The sequence below is a fragment of the Pteropus alecto genome, unplaced genomic scaffold, assembly GCF_000325575.1.
Source record: "Pteropus alecto unplaced genomic scaffold, ASM32557v1 scaffold95, whole genome shotgun sequence".
In the NCBI taxonomy this organism is placed as follows: Eukaryota; Metazoa; Chordata; class Mammalia; order Chiroptera; family Pteropodidae; genus Pteropus; species Pteropus alecto.
The window spans coordinates 1,826,840-1,847,329 of NW_006441071.1; the positions used below are offsets into that span (position 1 = coordinate 1,826,840).

General features: G+C 40.4%; 1 protein-coding gene across 4 annotated transcripts in view; it reads right to left on the reverse strand.

The window, feature by feature from the left end:
• The window catches only part of ADAMTSL1 (ADAMTS like 1), a 391,854-nt gene that overhangs the window by 23,356 nt on the left and 348,008 nt on the right, over window positions 1-20,490 (reverse strand). For 3 of the 4 annotated variants that reach the window (XM_015594545.2, XM_006918348.3, XM_006918349.3), the window contains 3 exons: window positions 5,991-6,203; window positions 4,122-4,302; window positions 994-1,201 (listed from right to left, as the gene is read on the reverse strand). In XM_015594545.2, coding sequence (XP_015450031.1) covers window positions 994-1,201; window positions 4,122-4,302; window positions 5,991-6,203 — 602 coding nt within the window. The remainder of the gene's footprint in view (window positions 1-993; window positions 1,202-4,121; window positions 4,303-5,990; window positions 6,204-20,490) is intronic. The other variant, XM_015594546.2, reaches the window with a different exon arrangement.

A 20,490-nucleotide genomic window follows, 5' to 3' on the forward strand; every position in this document is an offset into this window, starting at 1 on the left:
AATAAATAATCGGGATACACAAAACAAAAAGATATAAAACATGATGTCAAAAACATAAAGAGTGGAGGTGGGAATAAAAATGTAGTCCTTTTAGAATGGGATTGAACTAAAATGTCTATCATTTTAAAATAGACTGCAATAGATGGATATATATGAACCTCATGGTAACCATAAACCAAAAACATAGAAAAATACTCAAAAAAATGAAGAGAAAGGAATCCAATCAAAACCCTAAAGAAAACCAACAAAGCAAAAGAGATCAAGAGCAGAAGAAAGAAAGAGAAGAACAAGAACAACCAAAAATCAATAAAATGGCAACTAGCACATATCTGACAATAATTACTTTAAATATAAATAGACTAAATGTTCCAATCAAAAGACACAGGGTGGCAGAATGGATTAAAAAACATGACCTATCTATATGCTGCCTACAAGAGACTCAGTTTAGATTGAAAGATACTCATAGACTGAAAGTGAAGGGATGGAAAAAGACATTCCATGCAAATAGAAATGAAAAGGAAGCTGGGTAGCAATACTCATACCAGACAAAACAGACTTTAAAACAAAGACTGTAAAAAGAGACAAAGAGAGACCACATAATTTTAAAGGGTCAGTCCAAGGAGAAGATATAACAATTGTAAATACCTATGCATCCAACATAGGAGCACCCAAGTACAGAAAGCAAATGTTAATGGACATAAAGGCAGAAATGAACAGAAGAACAATAATAATTGGACACTTTAATACTCCACTTACCTCAATGGACAGATCATCCAGACAGAAAATTAACAAGGAAATAATGGCCTCAAATGCTGTATTATTTCAGTTTGACTTAACAGACATTTATAGAGCATTTTATGCAAAAACTGCAGATTACACATTTTTCTCAAGTGCACATGGAACATATTCCAGGACAGATCACATACGATCCGCATTTTACTTTCCTCCTGTGGCAGTACCTTTAGATTTACCTTTCAAATAAAACCCGCTCACCTGGCCCCAGCTGGAGAAGGCCCATTCCACACAGAGCTGTTGGTTACAGGCCTGAGTGTCTACTGGCCGTTTGGTGAGCTGTGTGCACATGTCGTTGGACACGGGAGTGGAGATTCCAGAGGCTTTCAACTTCTGGCAGGTCACCCGGCGGGTCTGAATGCCTCCCCCACAGCTCCGGGTACAAGCTGACCAGGAGGTCACCATCCACCTGCGGAGAGGAAGAGAAATGAGGGCAGCTGCAAAGGGTCAGGTCTTGGGGAGAGGAACGACGCTGTATGTTCTCAGAAAAAGAGCCCCACATAGCCCCTTGCTCTCACCACACAGCTGCTAATTTGGGGGCCATAGCCCTTTTCTCAGTAGATACTTGGGGTAGAAGGCTGAAAATGGCCCCTCAAAAGAAATCTACATCAAATCCCTGGAGCCTGTGAATGTTACTTTATTTGGACAGAGGGTTTTTGCAGATATAACTAAGGATTTTGAGATGAGATTATTGTACATTGTCTAGGTAGGTCTTAAATGTCATCTCAAATATCCTTATAAGAGAACAGCAAAGGGTGATTTGACATAGAAGAGGAGGAGACAGTGTGACCAGAGAAGCAGAAGATAGAGTGATGTGGTCGCAAGCCAAGGGATGCTCAGAGCCATCAAAAGCTGCAAGGGCCAAGGAACAGATTCTCCCTTAGAGCCTTTGGAAGGGGTGCAGCCCTGCTGACACCTCGATTTTGAACTTCTGGGCTCTAAATCTGTGAGAGAATACATTTCTATTGTTTTAAGCTGCCATGTTTGTGGTAATTTGTTACAGCGGCCACAGGAAACAAATTGATTAAAAAGGTGTGTCTTGAAAGAATATTCTGAAGATCAGTTGCCTCCGCTTGACATTGGCCTCAGAAGCCATGGGCTTGCAGGCGATGGAGAAATAGTCCTTGAGCTAGCTGCACTGCACTGAGGTTCTAGCAGTTCCTAATGGCACCCAACTGTGTGGTAGAGAAGAGACGACAGATCCCAGCCTGTGTCACCTCCTGACCCAGGAGGCACTCTGCGTCTCACTTTGGCTAACATTTTGTCTGCTAGTACTCACTCTACTTTGCCTTAACCCATGTCTCATTTGATTTTGTTTAATCTCTCAGGAACACGTACAAGTTCTTCTAGCTTTCTGGAGCAACTTTCTACCTCCATGAGTACAGACCATAGATCTTATACCATGGGCTGAAAGTAGTTGTTCTCAGAATGTTAGGTTCCAACTACACTTTGGATCCTTGGAAGTGAGACTGACCAAGAGAGTGACAAATGGCTTTTCTCAAAAACCGAGCTGTCATCTGAAATCCTTGGTCCATATACAAACATGTAGGGGTTTTCTTTGCATGTCTGTACCCTGGGATGGTTCAAAGAGGAGGGGGAGGGGGACATTTTTGGGGAAATAGTACTAAAAGACTTGGTGCTGTACAGCTATTTCACTCAATCTAGAAAAAAAAAATTCTCTGGTTTTATTGTCTGAGAAAAAATTTATCTAAATGAAATGGTCCTATCTGGGTCAAAGCGGGACTTCCTACAGCTTTTCAAAAAGATGACCAGGGCAACACTTTTGTGTGCAAAAGCTGCTGAAGTGCCCCAAAAGCCTGGTGGGGAAACCAGTCAAAGGTGAACCTGTGGCCACCTCCTCATCCAGTGGTGTCACATCTGGCTCTCAGGAGAGGCATGTACAGGAACAGAGAGCAAATTCCTCCTGCATCTGGATCTGTGACTGATTTAGTTTGGTGCAACTTCCCTGCGCTATTTGCATGGAGAGAGGACTGTGTGCAGAATTCCAACCCACAGGAGCAGGGCCACTTAAGAAGCAGGCGTGAGGTTTTTGAAGGATCCTGGGGGCATTGAAACCAAAGCAGACACAGCCATTATTTCGTTTGCAGACGTAAATGAGGCTGATTGACTCTGACCATCACCACAGCAAATCAAAAAGTTCCTGGCATGTCCAAGACCTCTTCTTCATTTCACACGGCTTGGCAAGGGCAGTCTTCCAGTCTCTCATATCCCTGGTGAGTGTCAGGCCTGCATTTCAATCAACTTTTATTTCCAAATATACATTTCAGCAATTTTTCAGGAGCTGGGTGCAGGGTTTGAGAGAGGGGAGACATGGGCTATGTTACAGTTCAGGAAGGGTATAAAAGGACATTAATCATTCCCGTGGAAACCTTCCTGTCAGCAAGTCAAACTGCTGATATTAATGAGTGTGTTTCATATTTCATTGAGTCTCTTCTGGTTTCAGCTGCTCCTTATGACTCAGCTGGCAAAACACAAAGTGGTTGCCGAAGTAGTGTATGAAAGTCCTACATAGGTAGAAAGGGGTATTACATGGCCCAGCCAAGTCCCCCAAGACTCAGGGCGCCATGGTGGTGCCAATTCTAAGCCCATTAATTATCCCTCTGGCTACTGCCTGAGCACTGCAGTGGGCGTGCTTAGTGGGACTCACAGCTTCTCAAAGCTGGAGGAAGATGTGACAGGCAGAGACTGTGGGTGTGAGTCTGGCTCTATAAGGGACTCAAATGCAGAGTGTATATTTAACATTGAGGCAACTATAGGAAATGGCGACATTTCAACGTTAGCAGGTTGCCACTCTTTGTGGAAAAGAAGAGGATACGATTTCTTCAGGTAAACTGGAGTACTGATTAGCACAGGTATTTTAACTTAGGAGACAGGGATGGGGTTAGGGTAGAGGCCAGCAATATCCTTCCCCTCAGCACTTCAGCTGCAAACACATTTATTCTCTTACAGAGAGTCAGTTTCTTACTGCAGAATGGGAGCTATCTCTTGCCAGTGCCTGGGATGCTCCTGCTCCCTAAACAGAGCCTTTCAGGCACTAGGGATGTCCAGGCAGCCCTTAGCTTGCTGAGAGTTGAGGGAACAAAAGGACTGAGGGAGAAGGCTCATTCTGAGGGATGTTTTCTGCAGGGCGTAGAGGCCTGACAAGCCTGTGCCTGTAGAAGAGAACAGTTCCTTGGAGGGCAGGCCCCCTGACCTGCACTTGGCATCTCTCTCTGCACAGTCTAGACAAGGGCTGGCCACCAACTGGCTAAAAGTCAGGGCCCATGCTTGCGAGTGGGGAGGCCCGAACCAGCCTCGGCCACACTTACCGAGAAGGGCAGTCTCTCCGGTTGCAGGCGACGGGCTGAACAGCAGGGCGAATCTTCCCTGCACAGTGAGCAGGGTTGACCTCTGAGCCATTCAGGAGACACCTCAGGCGGGGCTGCTGAACACCCCTGTTACCACAGGAGGCCGAACAGGTTGCCAGTCTGTCCACAGACCACCAGTAATCTGTCACAGGAGGAGGATCAGAGGTGAGAAGCAGAGTATTATTCCCCATGCTCTGTATTCCTTCTGAGCAGGGCACTGAGGGAGGAGGCGGGTGTGTGGGTGTTATGAATTAGCCTCTGCCCCTCAGTGGTCTCTGTTCCTGGTCTATCAAGACAAGTCGTGTGGTCTCCAGAGGCCTCAGCTAACTCACTACAAAATGAGCATGTTAGTTATTACTTATCAAGTTATTGTGAGGCCTGGATATAATAAAGGTCAAGAACCTAGCCCAGTGCCTGGCACAGAGAGAGAGTACTTAATCAGTTGCTATAGCTCTTACTGTTTTTAAACATACTCCTGAAAGTGCTCTTATTTTTTTTTTTCTACTGGCTTATCAGAAAGTGACTTTATTTTTCAACAAAGATATAAAAATATCAGAAATACTTAATTATATTTAAAAGTGCAGATTTAAATTAGACTTTGTAGATATTAGTAAAAAACCCCCACCCTATTCTGAGAGTACTCATTTACGTGAGATAGCATGTACTGATGTCTGAGAAAAGCAATTTCTTTGGATTTTCTATCTGGGGGCCTGGGACTCACTGGTAGGAAAGCTGTTAAAAATAACCGTGGGTTGATAAATTGTGAGTGCTTAGTTGCAAAGCTGTATATTACAAATCCTGCAGATAGGCACTGGCTTCTGGTTTTCAGCAGAGAATGGCTGGCTGGCTGGCTGGCAAGAAAATGGAACATTTACTTTCCTGTCTGGAAAGCCAAATGGCAGGGAAGGATATTTAAGGGAAAACCCATGTGCTTGGAAATCTCCCTTTTATGTGCTACTTTGGCACAAAAGTCTGTCCTTTACCACAGAATCCTCCATATAGAATATGGATTTTGCTTTCCCTAAAGCTCACACAAAGGCCACAGGTAGAACCAGCCTAGGGAAAACTCAGAAGCCTCACTTAGTTTCTATAACAAGGCCGGTTTTGGCTCCTCTCACACTGAATAAGCCGGTTTTGGGCTTATTCATAACTTGGTCCAGCAATTGCCAAGCTCTGCTCAAGGGCTTTCTGACCGGCACATGTTCCTGGAAGGTTAATATACCAGCCACACAGGCTTCTCAGTCTGTCCTCTGAAAGGGCCACAGGAAAGCTGCCTGGAAAGCACCCAGCACGTGACTGCGGCAGAAGACTCTTCAGGAATCTTGCAGGTACTGACACCAGCCCTGACTCTCCAGGGCAGGCAGCAATAACCAAGCAGTTTAGATCAAGAGATATTTTGGAACTAAACCAAGAGAGAAAATTTGTATATATATATTTTTTTACCAGGTGTGTGTGTGCGTGTGTGTGTGTGTGTGTGTGTGTGTGTGTGTGTGTGTGTGTGTATTTTTTACTAGTTAACCCAGCACAAAGGAAACACATTTGACCTTGCTATATGGTGATGTTTCCTTGGTCCTGAGCTGCAGCAATGATATAAGCAGAAGGGCCCATTTATGAAAGCAGCACTGATATTTCCAGGTTATGCTGGAGCGGGGCCTGATGGCTCTTCTGAAGGGCCTCATTGTATGAAAACATGGTTCAGTTTCACTTTTCATGCTCTAGGAACCACTGGAGATAAAAAAAATCACCTTGTCTACCAGAGAATTAGATTCCCAGGTGGACTCTCTTGTTCAAGAAATAAGCCCAGCATCGAAAACCCAAAGGGTTTCTTACCTTGGATTATAAGAGAGGCCTTCTGCACGAGCACTCCTGCCTCATTCTGAGCAAGGCAGCTGAATTCCCCTTGAGACTTGCCACTAAGATTTGCAACCTGGAGAATCTGTCCAGCTGCCAAGATATGATGTGTCAATTCTGTGACAGTGGCAACTGACTGACCACCATGGAACCAGGTGATATTGGGGGTTGGGTGACCTTTGATGGGGCAGCCTAGAAGAGGAAAGGAGAGGCAAGCTATTGATAAACCCCAAAAGGACACATTCCTGATGAGTTGTTTTAGAGTCTCTGTGGCTCTATAGGCCATATGTACAATATGGCCCTCCCCATGGCATTTTTTTTTTTTTTTTTTTTTTACAGCACCTGGTATTCCTAGGTGGTCTCTGATTTTATTCTCCAGGATTCTGGGAGAGTGACTATTATTCATTCGATAATAAGTAAAAATTATTGGAAGATGCAAAGTGCCTATTGCTATCTATATCCCTGTACTAACTTTAAAAAAATAAAGCAATTAATATTCATTCATTGAACTTTTTTTTTTTCAAGTTAATTAGTTCCTACACTGATTTTATTTGGAAAGAAATCACTTCAAATGCAGTGAGTTGGAAAAAATATATACTATATAGTAATAGTTAAGAATCAAACTGTAATTGGTAAAGGCCTAATATCTGCCTTCATTTTACTCTTTATATGATTTTCAAGCCAAAATTTTTCAACAGAGACTAGGAAAACAATTTTAAACACTGATCTCATTTCTTTATAAGTCAAGAATCTTGGCCTTCTGACAGCTCTTTCCAAGCTTGCATTGGACATGTACAATATTACACTTTTTTACATGGTCGTTGAACATATTTCAATACATTAAAATTCCAAAATATTAAAATGAGGTATCATATCTACTAAATATTCTGTAGCATAGAATTAGTAAAATAAACTGATTGCAGTTATGAGAGAAAACTCATTTTCTTTAAATTTGAAATACTTGCTGAATTTTCTGTGTGTCCCCAGCAACTAAGCTTCTATAGAAAATTTATTTGGAAGTTTAGAGCACATGATAAATCATTAAATATTAAAGATACTGGAGGTTTTCCCTCAGTTCAGTTTTAAAAATCTATTTGGTGACTACTGTTCTGGGGATTGTTAAGATAGTTAAGACTATTTTTTCTCTTACAAAGAATTCCCACATGGTATAGAATTTTTTAAAAAAGCACATTAATAAAATGCAATGTAAATGATGACATCTATGAGACACACAGATGGCCACCTGCATGGATATGTATGCTTATGGGTCTGTAAAGAGAAGGGATTTTCCAATGTTGGCTTGTTTTCTATTCTGGGGCAGCACTGTTAGAACTGGAATAGTATGCAGAGTCAACACAGGAAGGGCCCTTAGGGATCATCTAGCCCACTGCCAGAGGAAGAAACTGAGGCTCAGAGATATTAAGAGACCTTCCCAAGATCAATGAGCATGCCTTTTTATTCTTTGCCTTGTGTTCTTATATCCATACCCATTAGTTCATCTGGGTACCAGCAATTTACCTAGGTACCTTGTTTCCTACTTCCTTTGTCTGTTCATTCCTTTCATATCTTTGCCCTCCCCCCTACACAGACACATTTTCACTGTAATCGTGTAGCTTGACTGGGTTGGAGCAGACTACTTTGAAGAAGGACCCTAGAAAAATAATGCTAAAATCTGCCTGGGAAGCTCAGTGTGGGATATAGTGTTATGGAATCCAACTCTTCAGTCTTCCCTGTATTGACTCAATTTGCCATGTAACTTTGCAGTGCCCCCCTATGATAGGTGGGCTATACTTCTCCACCTCCTTCCTGACTTTGGCCATGTGATAACTTGGGCCAATAAAATGAGTCAGAGGTTACACTAATGATGAACAATCTGAAAGAAAAATTAAGAAAACAATTCCACTTACAGTAGCATCAAAAAGAATAAAATACTTAATAATAAATTTAACTAAGGAGGGAAAAACTTGTACACTGAAAACTATAAAACATTGCTAAAAGATATTAAAACATAAATAAATGGGAAGATACCTCATGTTCGTGATCAGAAGACTTAACATTGTTAAGATGTTAATACTCCCCAAAGTGAACTACAGATTCAATGCAATGCCTATCAAAATCCCAATGATGTTCTTTTGCAGAAATAGAAAAACCTATCTTAAAATTCATATAAAATCTTGAGACCCCAAATAACCAAAACGATTTTGGGAAAAAAAAAAAAAAAGAACAATGTTGAAGAGCTTACACTTTCTGATTTTAAAACTTATTAAATCCACAGTAATTGAAACAGTATGGTACTGGCATAAAGACAGACATACAGACTAATTGGATAGAGACTCCAGAAATAAACTCTTGCATATATGGTCAAATGACTTTCAACATGGGTGACAAGATTATTCAACTGAGAAAAGAACAATCTTTTCAACAAATGGTGCTGGGAAAACTGGATAGCCACATGTGAAAAAAAATGTTGGATCCTTACTTTATGCCATATATTAAAATTATTTTAGGGGTCAAACACCTAAACCTAAGAGTTAAAAGTATAAAAATCTTAGGGAAAAGCTTCACAATATTAGATTTGGCAATGATTTCTTAGATCAGACACTAAAAGCACAGGCAACAAAAAAAATTGGACAAACTGGAGATCATCAAAATTGAAAGTTTTTGTGCAAAGGACACTATCAACAGATTGTAAAGGCAACCTACAGAATGGGAGAGAATATTTGCAAATCACATATCTGATAAGGGAGCAATATCCAGAATATAGGTACTAACTAGAGTACTGAAGTGTAAGTCGAGTCTGATCTGGGAAGCTAAGCAAGGTCGGGCCTGATTAGTACTTGGGTGGGAGACCACCTAGGAATACCAGGTACTGTAGGCATTTAAAAAAAAAATCCAGAATATATAAAGAACTCCTGCAACTCAACAATAATCATAACTAAATTTAAAAACCTTGAATAGTCTTTCTCCAAAGATATACAAATGGCCAATAAGCACATGAAAAAATGCTCAATATCACCAACTGTTATATAAATTCAAATCATAATCATGAGATACCACTTATCACTCATTAGGATGGTTATTAAAAGAACAAAACAAGTGTTGGTAAAGATATAAATTAGAACCCTTGTGCATTGCTGGTAGGAATGTAAAATGGTAGAGCCAATGTGGAAAGCAATATGACAGTTCCTCAAGATATTAAACATAGATTTATGATATGATCTACTTCTGGATATATACCCAAAAGAATTGAAAGCAGGGACTTGAACAGGTATTTGTACACCAATGTTCATATTAGTATTCATGACAGCTAAAAGATGGAAACAACCCAAATGTTCGACAATGGATGGAAAGATAAACAAAATGTGGTGCATATGTATTATGAAATATTTAGCCTTAAAAAGGGATGCTGATACATGTGACAATATGGATGAACCTTGAAAATATTAAGTTGAAGAAGCCAGAAACAAAAGGACAAATATTGTATGATTCCACTTATATGAGTTTCCTAGTGTAGTCAAATTCATAGAAGCAGAAAGTAGAACAGTGATTACCAGGGGCTGGGGGATGGAGGAAATGGAGAATTATTATTATATGGGCTCAGAGTTTCAGTTTGAGATGATGAAAAAATTCTGGAGATGTAAAGCTTTTATGTTGCACAACATGAATATAATTGATGCCACTGAACAGTACACTTAAAATGGTTAAAATAGTAAATTTTATGTTATGTGTATTCATTTTTCCATGATAAAAGTAGTGAGGTAGATATGCTGGTGTACCATCTCCAAACTTTGACATCAAGAGACCTTGTGTCTTTGCCATCACCATCAGAACATGCCTGAACTAGCCTGATGATCCCAAGAGAATAATGAGAGAAATGTGGAGAATAGCCAAGTCGCCCCAGCCGAACCCAGTTTAGATCAGCTGAACTAAATAAATAAGATCAGTAAGAATACATCATTGTTATTTTAGGCCACTGAGTATGCTTGGACGAAAAAAGAGGTTCTGTGGAAAGTAACCTCACAGGGTGATCTGATCATAAGTTTCTAATGGGGCGGGTCATGGTGGGTAGTCATGCCCCAGGAATATAACCTATTTAGTAAAAAGATTGTCTTTGCCTTAAGCAATGTCCATTGTTTTTATGTACCTAGGTTAACTGTCTTTAAAATAGACCATAAATATCCTCAAGAGAACACACAATATTGATAACTATCCTGTAATCCAATCCCCACCTTGCTTTCTCCCCCTTCATATAATGTCTTACATTCTTTCCTTAATTTGAAATGCATAAAAGAAATTGCAAAACTGTTATTCTCTGGAGCATTTGAGATCTTGCTCCCCGGCATATGCTGATATGTTGTCAGTTTGGCTCAAATAGACTCTTATAAAAATTCTCTGGTTTGGACGTTTCTTATGTTGACACTTGTGTTTTTTAAATGCAGAGTTTTAAAAAATTTTTTATTATTTTTTTATTTTTTGGCAATAGCTAACTGATATACTTAGGGAGGAGGGCCTTCTATCTCTTCTGCTTGGCCCATGGGTCCAAGGCCTGGAGCAGGTCAGAGTTTTTACCCAAGTGCTATCTTGGCTGTTTCCCAACCTGTATCTTCTTATTCAGGTACTCAGGAGGAGCAGGTTCCTGTGTGCTTCTGGTGGTATTAGGCATCTACATGCTATGAGCTCCATGATGGTGTCATTGCACTTCCATTATGAAATGGGTGTGGGCATGGCCTTGGGGAGAGGTATATAGAAATCAGTTCATTGGGGATCTCCTGAGATCGGCAGCACTCCCCTGCTGTAATCTCAAATGAGTCTGGGGTTAGATGCTGGTTTCATTTTTTAATAAAGGGCAGGAAAACTACATTTATTTAGGCACATAGCATGCTTTAACAAGTGAAGCTTCAGACAAGTACAGCTTTTCAGAATGAAAACAGCAAATGTATGTCTCGCAAATACATCTGCTTTGAAAAAAAAAGGTGCCATACACTTGAGATGCTGGCTCCATGAATCATTCTGTTTGGTCAATGTGGACAGAGCTCTGGTGAGGCTGACTGGATTCTAAGTTGATAAATAAGAACCTTGCTATTCTCAAGGAAATAGTAGATATTTGGGCCAGGGAATCTCTCGTGTTTACTCCTGGTTTTTACTTTCTCAACTCCATTAGGATTCATTTATGAGAGAGTATTGAGGTAGAAAAAGAAGTGATAGCAGCCTCGAACTGTTTTCTGTGGCTGATAAAGTTACTTGTCTGGGAGCCAGAAATCTTAGTAGGCTAAATAAGAGGACCATTTGCATAACAATTAAATTCCAAACTCTCCCTTTTTTTTGGAAACAGAAGCCACACGTGGATCTCGCTTTGGTCTTGGACCTGTTCCCAGGGCCTTCAGCCTAGTGCTTCCAGTGGCGATGGGGATGAGGATGAATGAGGTAGAGAATGAGGTAGGGTTTGGTCCAATGGTAGGCATGAGGGCTGCCATGAATGTGGAGTTCTTGAAACTCATCTTGAGAGAGCCCCGTGAGGAACACTAACTAAGACAGATGTTTTTGAGAAGCTGCCTTCATAGTAATGCCTCTCACTCTGAAATCTATCAAGGTGAAAATCAGTTTTGTAGAAAGTTTTACAAAGAAGAGCAATTTAGTTATTTTCAAATGCAGCTACCCAGATTCATGACTCTCAAAGAAAACTCTAGAGTTTGATAGGATTCTCTGGCTTCAGTTTTCTAATCTATAAATGAGAGCTTTTGGTTTAGTCAATGATTTTTAAGTTGATGTTCCTTGAGGCCCTAGGGTTCTGAAGAGGTATCTGGGGAGGGGACCTTGAAAGGGAATCTGCACAGGTGGGGCCTTGGGGCTTTATCTACATTTTAAGCACTGTAGATAGATAGATAGATAGATAGATAGATAGATAGATAGATAGATAGATATGGCTTCTGCATAAAAAGGTTCCACTATTAGTAACCACTAAATTAGATGATCTTTAAGTTTTTAGATTTCAAGATTTTTCAATATTATCTCAAACTCATCATCCTCAATCTTCTTCTTCCTCTTCATGGAGCCAAGGGCAAAGTGGATCTATTCAATCTATACTGCTTCTAGATACACTGCTTATAGTGTAGTGAAACTGAACTATATCAATGAAGGGCTCATGGAACAGATAGAATATATGGAGGTTATTTAGGGTTAAGACAAGCAGAGACCAGGGATACAGAGTAGGAAGGGGAGAGCAGTCTAGAAGTAGTGTGAGCAAAGGTGCAAAGATAAGAAAACTGGTGGTGTGGCTGGGAGAAAAGACTAGTTGACTGGAACATGGGGAACACAGATGAAGCTGGCATAGTGGGTGGGATTTATAATGAGAAGAGTCTTGAAGGCCAGTCTCTGATGTTTTGGGAGCTCCTGAAGAGGGAGAATGATATAATCTAGATTGGCTTTAGAGGGGTCATTAAAGTGATTGTTTGCAAAATTCACTGGCTTGAGAGAAAAGACCGTCTAGAATTTCAGTTCAGATGTGGCAAGAAATGAGACATATTTGCAAAGGTAGCTCTGACAGGATGTGAGGAGGAAACTGGTGGAGGCAAAGAGGAAAAGCTAAGAATACTGGAATGCAAGAGAGACTGGTAATGGAAATAGGTACCTTAGGAAGAGAAGCTATTCCTTATCTCCACCGCTGATGACAGATAAGTTTAGTTTTAAGCATATTGACTTTAAAGGTTGTTACTGAATCTCAGGATGGAAAAATCTATTGAGATGATAAAGATAAAAAGGTAAGTCAGAGATCAGAGCTGACTACCACAGATTTTGTGACTCAGTCTCACAGATGTGTGTGGAAGAAACCTTCAATGAAGAGAGATCAGGCTTCAGGACAAAACAATGAGAGAACTCTAGCATTCGGTGATTGAAGAAGGAAGTGAAAGGATTAAAGGAGTCTAAGAAGTGGTCTGAGAGATGGGAGGGAAACTGAGACTATGTAATACCATGGAAATCCGGAAAGGAAGCTGATTAAGAAACAAGTTATTAGTAAATAAGTGATCAATAAGAATTGTTTTAAATGAATGCATTATTTCATTAGTATATGAAAATTAGTATGTGAAACAATCTCCCCCTTTTTAGGCAACATAAATGGTAAAATTCGAACTCATGTTTAAATGATCAATAATTCTTAGTGGAATTGGAAATAAAAGTGTTCTGTATATCAAACCATCTCATTCAATGCTCTGTACACCCATTTCTTTCTTTAAGAGAGAATTTATCTCCGGGTCTTAACTCTTTAGAAGTGGACTGACAACTGAGTTATTAAGAAGATAAAGAATTAAAGAGGAGGATAAATGAGAATGCTTCAAATATTGCAAAACAGGAACAGAGTAGATCTTGGCTAGAAAATTCTTTAAAGAATTTGAGTGGGGATTCTAGCTTATAGTAATGATGAATAACTTGGTTGAGCTAAACTTCCTGCAGATAACAATCATGAAAACAAACAATAAAAACAAAACAAACAACAAAAAATACACAAAACAATACAACTCTTTGAAAGCACTGAAGATTAACCAAAAGCAGTGGCAGAAATGAGAGCTTGTTCTAGAAACCCAGGAATGGCAACAGGTGTGATTTGCCAGCTTATGGCCTTCTGCCTGAGGAAATTGTCCAATCCCCATGTGGCTCAGGGAGCTGGAAAATTATAGCTTTACTGATTTGAGATGTCAGAGGACAGAGTCTGGGGGCTCTTAGAACAGCTGGAAAGTTGGGGGAGGGAGTTCTGGAAGAGTCTTAGAGGTGATAAAGGTCAAAATCTGCACAAAACCTGCCCAAATTCTTAATAGGCAGTCCCCCGGGGACCTAGAAAAAGAGTGGCAGCTAGAAGCTGAAAGAACAGAGTGGAAATTTCAGTTGGTTTCCACTGAAGGGAAGATGAAAGGTTGGAATTTGAGTCAAGTTAACCATTTGTTAGAACAAAAAACACTCTCCAGAGGAACACAACAGAATCCAAATTCTCTATACTATATCATCTCTGATATTCAGTATACGATCCAAAACCACTAGACAAGAAATATGACCTATATTCAAGAGAAACAGCATCAAAACCAATCCTGAGATAATACAAATGTTGTGATGAGTGGACAGTGACTTTAAAGCAGCTATAATATGTAAGTACATAAAGAAAAATATGGACATAATAAGTGAACAGATGGAATATCTCAGTAGTGAAGATGAAACTATAAAAAAAATTCTAGTGATAAAAAGTACAAAAAAAATTCATTAGATGAGCTAAACAGGAAATTGAAGATGGCAGGACAAAGTATTAGTGATCTTTCATGTAGTTCAGCAGAAATTATCCAATATGAAGAACAGAAGGAAAAAAGGTCGAAGGAAAATAGAGACTTAAGGAAAACATTACAAGGTCTAATATATGTGTAATTCAAGTCTAAGAAGGAAAAAATAAGATAGAAATATTGTAAGAAATAAAACCATCTACCCTCTCAAATTTTTTGGAAAACTACGTAAAGTTCCAAGAAGGTTAACAGATTACCTAGGTACCTATAGTCATACTGTTGAAATTAATAAAGAAAAAGACTTGAAAGCCATGATGGAGTAACAAAGATTGGGCTCTCTCTCTTGCCCCCAAATAACTAGAAAACTGGACAAAAATGTATAAAATGATTATTTTCAGACATTAGACAACAGACAGTAGAAGATTGTGATGTCTGTATAAGAGAAACAGATTAGGTGAGCTCTATGAATTCTCTGGCTTTCTGCCTGGAGACACACACTTAACTGTAAAGTATGGAGGGTATATTAGATTCTTTAGGCTGTTATAATAAAGTACCACAAACTGGAAGGCTTAAACAACAGAAATCTATTGCCTCACTTATAGAGGCTAGAAGTCTGAGATCAAAGTGTCAACAGAGTTAGTTCTTTCTGAGGGCTGTGAAGATAATCTGTTCTGTCCCTCTCTCCTACCTTCTGGTGGTTTGCTGGAAATCTTCAGTGTTCCTTGGCTTGTAGATGCATCACTATGACCACTGCTTTAATATTCACGTGGAGTTTTTTGTTTGTCTCAGTCCAAATTTCCCCTTTTTGTAAGGACACCGATCACATTAGGGCCCACCCTAATGACCTCATCCTAACTTGAGCATCTGCAAAGACCCTATTTTCAAATAAGGTGACATTCACAGGTACTGAGGGTTAGGGACTTCGACATTTTTTTAGGAGCATATAATTCAGCGCATAACAGAGGACTATCTCAAGCAGAACACTGCAGTCTGGATGAACTGATGAAACAAAAGACAGAGTTCAAAGAGCCTGAGGCAGCTGGAAGTTGCTGAGAATTCTGGAGATGAGGGTGCTGCACAGAAAAAGAGCTCCAGAAATGTGCATCAATTCCTCTGGAGTCTTTGCTCAATTGAAAATGTACATGGATAAGGTGAAACTCTGTAAGACTGAGAAAAGACCAACCAGGGAGCTGTCACCACATATTTGACCCCCTTTACCCCATCTACCTTCCCCCTCCTCCCCGACCCTCTACCTTCCGGTAACCACTAGTCCATTGTCCATGTCCATGAGTCTCTGTTTGTTTGTCCTGTTCGTTTGTTGCTGCTTTTAGGTTTATATCCCACATATAAATGATATCATGTGGTTTTCAACTTTTTCTGTCTGGCTTATTTCGCTTAGCATGATTATCTCGATGTCCATCCACATTGTCACAAATGGCAGTATTTCATCTCTTCTTATGGCTGAATGATATTCCATTGTATATATATGTACCACAGCTTCTTTATCCAATCATCTATGAATATCGTAGGACACTTTGGTTGCTTCCACGTCCTGGCCACCACGAATAATGCTGCTATGAACATTATGAATTTTTGGATATGAGTTTTCAAGTCTTTGGGATAAATACCCAGTAAGTGGATTGCTGAATCATATGGTAGATCAATTCTTAGTTTTTTGAGGAACCTCCATACTGCTTTCCATAATGGCTGTACCAATTTGCAGTTCTACCATCAGTGTATGAGGGTACCTTTTTCTCCTCATCCTCTCCAACTCTTGTTATTACTTGCCCTGTTGATAACAGCTATTCTAACTCCTATAAGGTTTTAACAACAACGAATGCTGTCCTAGGCTGCTATTTTCAGATGTTTCTGCAAATTTTTATAATTTTCCCAACTTAAAAATTCCTGCCAGATTTCATCCATCTCTGTTGAAGTCGGAGATCATTTTCATTTGTACTTCCGTCACCTTTGATTCCAACTTTAGTGTGGATACTCTGTATAGCAGAAACTACTAGTTATCCTCTCATATCTATCCTCTCCTTCTTATAGTAAAAGAATCCTGAATTTTAGTTAGGTACAAAGCTGCCTGGAAGAACAGGGTGTGAGCCATGTGATTACACTCAGTGAAATGAAAGGTAAAGTAATGTGTATGCATCCTTGGACATATTTTTAAAAACTTGCTTTTGTTGCCCCTTCCTCCGTCCTGCTATTGAGAACTTGTATACGGAGAAAACCATTCGGCCTAGGTAGATAATGGCAATACTGCAGAGCAACAGGACTTTAAAATTTTTTTGCCTGGGTCCCTAGGTGGCAGTAGGTTGCCAGACCATGCCTGGATTGTCTTCCTCTGTTCTGCTACACGAGACAGGGATAAACTCCTGCCTTGTCGATTGTTATTTTGGGTCTTTAGTAGAGATTGCTAAATGTATATCCTAACTGTGACAATCTTAAATATTCTGCTCAATAGGTTATTGTGTTTTTCTTCACATCTGGCCAGTGACCTTAGAAAATGTATTCCTAAGAAGTGTGACGATTTATCTTGGATTGAAAATGCTCTAGGAAAGTCTACTTTCAACAGTCAAAGGAAAGTAAAGACCCAAATAAACTAATTTTAATTAAGTAAATGAACAAAATTGCCAGGCATCTCCTTTTTCTATTACTAACATGTTTTTCCATGCTTTTAACTGAATACATAGCTTCTTCTCCTTAAAAACTTTGTACTCAGAATTGGTACCCTCCTCAGCACACATGTAGTACAGGCCCCTTTGCTTTTATGTACATGTTTATGTGCACATCTCTGTGTACACAGTGGTCTCTGAGGTTTGCCAATAGCAATAGTCAAAACAAGGAATCTAACATGAATTTCCACTGTGTATGTTCTCAGTGAATAATTATCCACATTTCGCTGCTAATGAGAAAACCTGGCTTGTAACAGGGGTTCCCTTCTGTCACGGACATTTCTCATTTGTTAAAGTAAAAGAAGTATCGATCATTTTTTGAAGGTGAGCAATCTCTGGATGTGCCATAATCAAGGACACCAAAAACCGTGCGCTAACATATTCCAGACCACGAGAGGAGCCAAATAATGAACCACTCTCCTGCTTCCTTTGCTTCAGTGAGGAAGTTAACAGTGTTTCATACACGGGTTAGCATCTCTTTTTCTGTTTCCCTCCCAGCTACATGAATGTTGACCATTTCTATCCTCCCAATCTCAATGTCCACCCCAGGAAATGGTCAATCAGCAGGGAATGACAGTGCTCGCTCTCCTCAGACCTCAGTTATTATAGGTCCTGAGTTAGTTAGGTGGCTGAGGAGGAAGCAGTGTTTGGGAAAGCTGCCTAGTTAATGAGAATTCTGGCAGCAGAAAGCCTCTATCAACCCTTCCTAACCAGTGAAAGAAAATATTGCCTTTAGGCCTTCATTCCTAGGTCCACTGTGGCTCTAAATTGAGCCGAAGCCAGGTGTGTGATTCACATATGTGTGAGGGTTTTTCTCCTAGTTTCACCTACTTAATTTTTTTTTTTTTTAAAAACCACATTAACTGGAGAGTGATAAAAGTTTAGAATGGGGGAGATGTGTACAATAAGAAAAATAAATTATATATGAAATTGTATCCTCTGGGAGTCAGTTTAGCTATAACCTGCCACTAGTTGACACTCCTGATTAAGTCAAATTGACTTTACTGACTTTCTTCACTTTTGTCTCGTATTTCACGTTGGTTTCTGTAACTAAAATAGCATCACTCAGGGAAACAGGCTGAGTTCAACAGGTGAGGACAATACAGGGTTAGAAAACTGGGAGGCCTGGTGCCCTGGCTTCGACTTCCTCACACTGCCTGCAGAAGAGGCTGGCTCACCTTATAAGTGGTGAGGAGAGCTGCCTTTGAGGCATCCGTCTAGAAAGAAGCTCTGAACTCATTGTGGTCACTACTCAGTGGATATTTTTGTTCATTTGAAGGGCTGAAAATGAGCAGGATTTCTGGTCTGCTAAGAGATAGGCAAGCAGCTTGATTTGTGGTCTCCTTATAGGATAGATCAAGCCAACTCACGCATTCATTAGCTGCCCGTCATTTGAGTGAACCACACATCCGGAGTTCATTTTCATGAGTTCTTACTCTTAATGAGCAGAAGGGAAGAGTTCAGAGTGCACATTCTCCCTCCTCTCCTTCCTTTCCAGCCAAACAGCTCAGAAAAAGGCAGCTGAGCTTGATAAACCAATTGCACAAAGCAAAAAATGTAAATGGACTGAAAGAGGTTCCTAAGGAAGGATGGTTTGAAAAGGGGGTACAAAAACTAAAAGAGGAGGAGAAAAAAGTAGTGCTCTGGGGGTTTTCACTTATTTCACTGCTATCTAAAGCTGTGGCAGATTAGGACATGCTGTGTAAAAATATTAAAGACGTGGCATTATTACTTCATGAGCTGGCTCTGGGCCTGTCAGCATTTCCATTATAATCCTGTACTTTTCACAGAGTTAAAACTTACTATAAAAATGATGTGTGCTGGGATGAAACTTGGCACTTGGTGTAGTCAGTCTGGGAGTCCTTTCCTTAATTTAATTTTATAAAACTGGAAAACACTCAGCCATTTAAAATTTATAGAGGGATCTCCATTCTGCTCATGGTATATGGTGTGTATGGGCCTCACTCTGAGGCTACGGGGTGACTGGATAAAATCAGGGAAAGTGCCTTACTGCATTATCTGGCTCCCTCTCCTTTCAGGTTTGTCGTCCCCTTGGTTGACAGAGATGGTCTCTAAAGCAGCACTGAATGAGTGAGAACTGGCACCAGCCAGTAGGCTGAGAGACATGATTAATTCATATCGGAAAAAAACTCAGTTCCCTACTCCCCATTTGTCAGCTGGACCCAAGAAGGCTGTGAGAGAAGACAAGCAACTTTAATTTTCACTCCGATTTCTGGGACCTCCCAATAAGCTGGTCAAATAACCAGGCCAAGACTATTCTCATGTATATTTGCCCAAAGAAAACTAACTTTAAAACATTCCTGGAAAAAAGGAACTAGAGCAAGCCTATTTTCCATTCCCCAAATGTCTCTTTACCCCTAGGGCATGCTTTGGGTTTCCATTGGCAGGGGGTACAATAATGTCTCCATGCTCTTGGGCATCTGGTGGAAGAACTTGATATATTTCTCCACATGAAAAGTAGCTCCATACAGATTTATGACTTAAGGCCTTGCCTTCTTCAAAATGAGTTAGTTATTGCTTGGTTACTGCTCTTGTCCATAAGCTTAGGGCCTGGTTATTCTCTTACAGGTAAAACAGTGAGATGCTACTTACGATGTCCATGCACATACAATCTTGGCTGTAAAATATGACTGCACCGTCTAAGTCAGAGTTTGGCAGTGCTGACTAACATGCTTATCCAGGATCATCTGGACCATCTGGGGTGGGGGGAGGGGGTTGTAGGAAATTGGTCCGATTTAAACAATTCACAGTAGTGTTGATTGGGACTGAAGCTATCTCGAGTGGATAATATACAGAGTTCCCGTGTTTCCTTCCCTGCCAGCAGGCTCTTGGCATAAAATACACCTTTAAAAACACATCAGCATTTTTTTAAAGTTTCAGATTTCTGGGTTTATAAGTCCCTGGTTGACTTTACCCTCAGGCTGCTGGCAGGTGCTACCTGGCCAGCAGGAGGGAAGACTGGGATGACCCCGAGGAGGCCTGGCTGCAGGCTGCCTGGAGCCGAGGGAGGAGTCTCAGTCCACTGATGAGAGGGCCTTTTAATGAACCTCAGAATGTGGATCATACTTTGGCCTTACCATACTTTTGAGGTCCCAAGTCAGAACTCACCTCTGTGTGTGTGTTTCTTCATTACACCCACCAGGTCTAGATTCTGTAAAGAACGAGACTGATGTTTCGCATTTGGTCTGAAATGGGACAACGTTTCAGGACTTTCAAGAGGTGCTCTGTAATAATCAAGGTGCTACTGCTGTGATAACGAAACGGTGGTTTTAGAGTAAAGCTGTGGACTCTATGAATATTCTTTTCCCTTGAGTAATATAGCCATTCTCACCCCTTCACTCCAGCCAATGGAGAGGAAAGCTAGAAAATATCCAGATTAGGTTGGGGGAAAAAAACAAAAGCCAGCAGCAGCAGCTCGGAGCCAACATGCCTTCATGAACTCGGCTTAGGTTTGGCTCTGTTTATGGGCCAGAGCCTTTGCAAAAGAAATAAAAACCCCCACAGGAAAAAAAAAAAAAA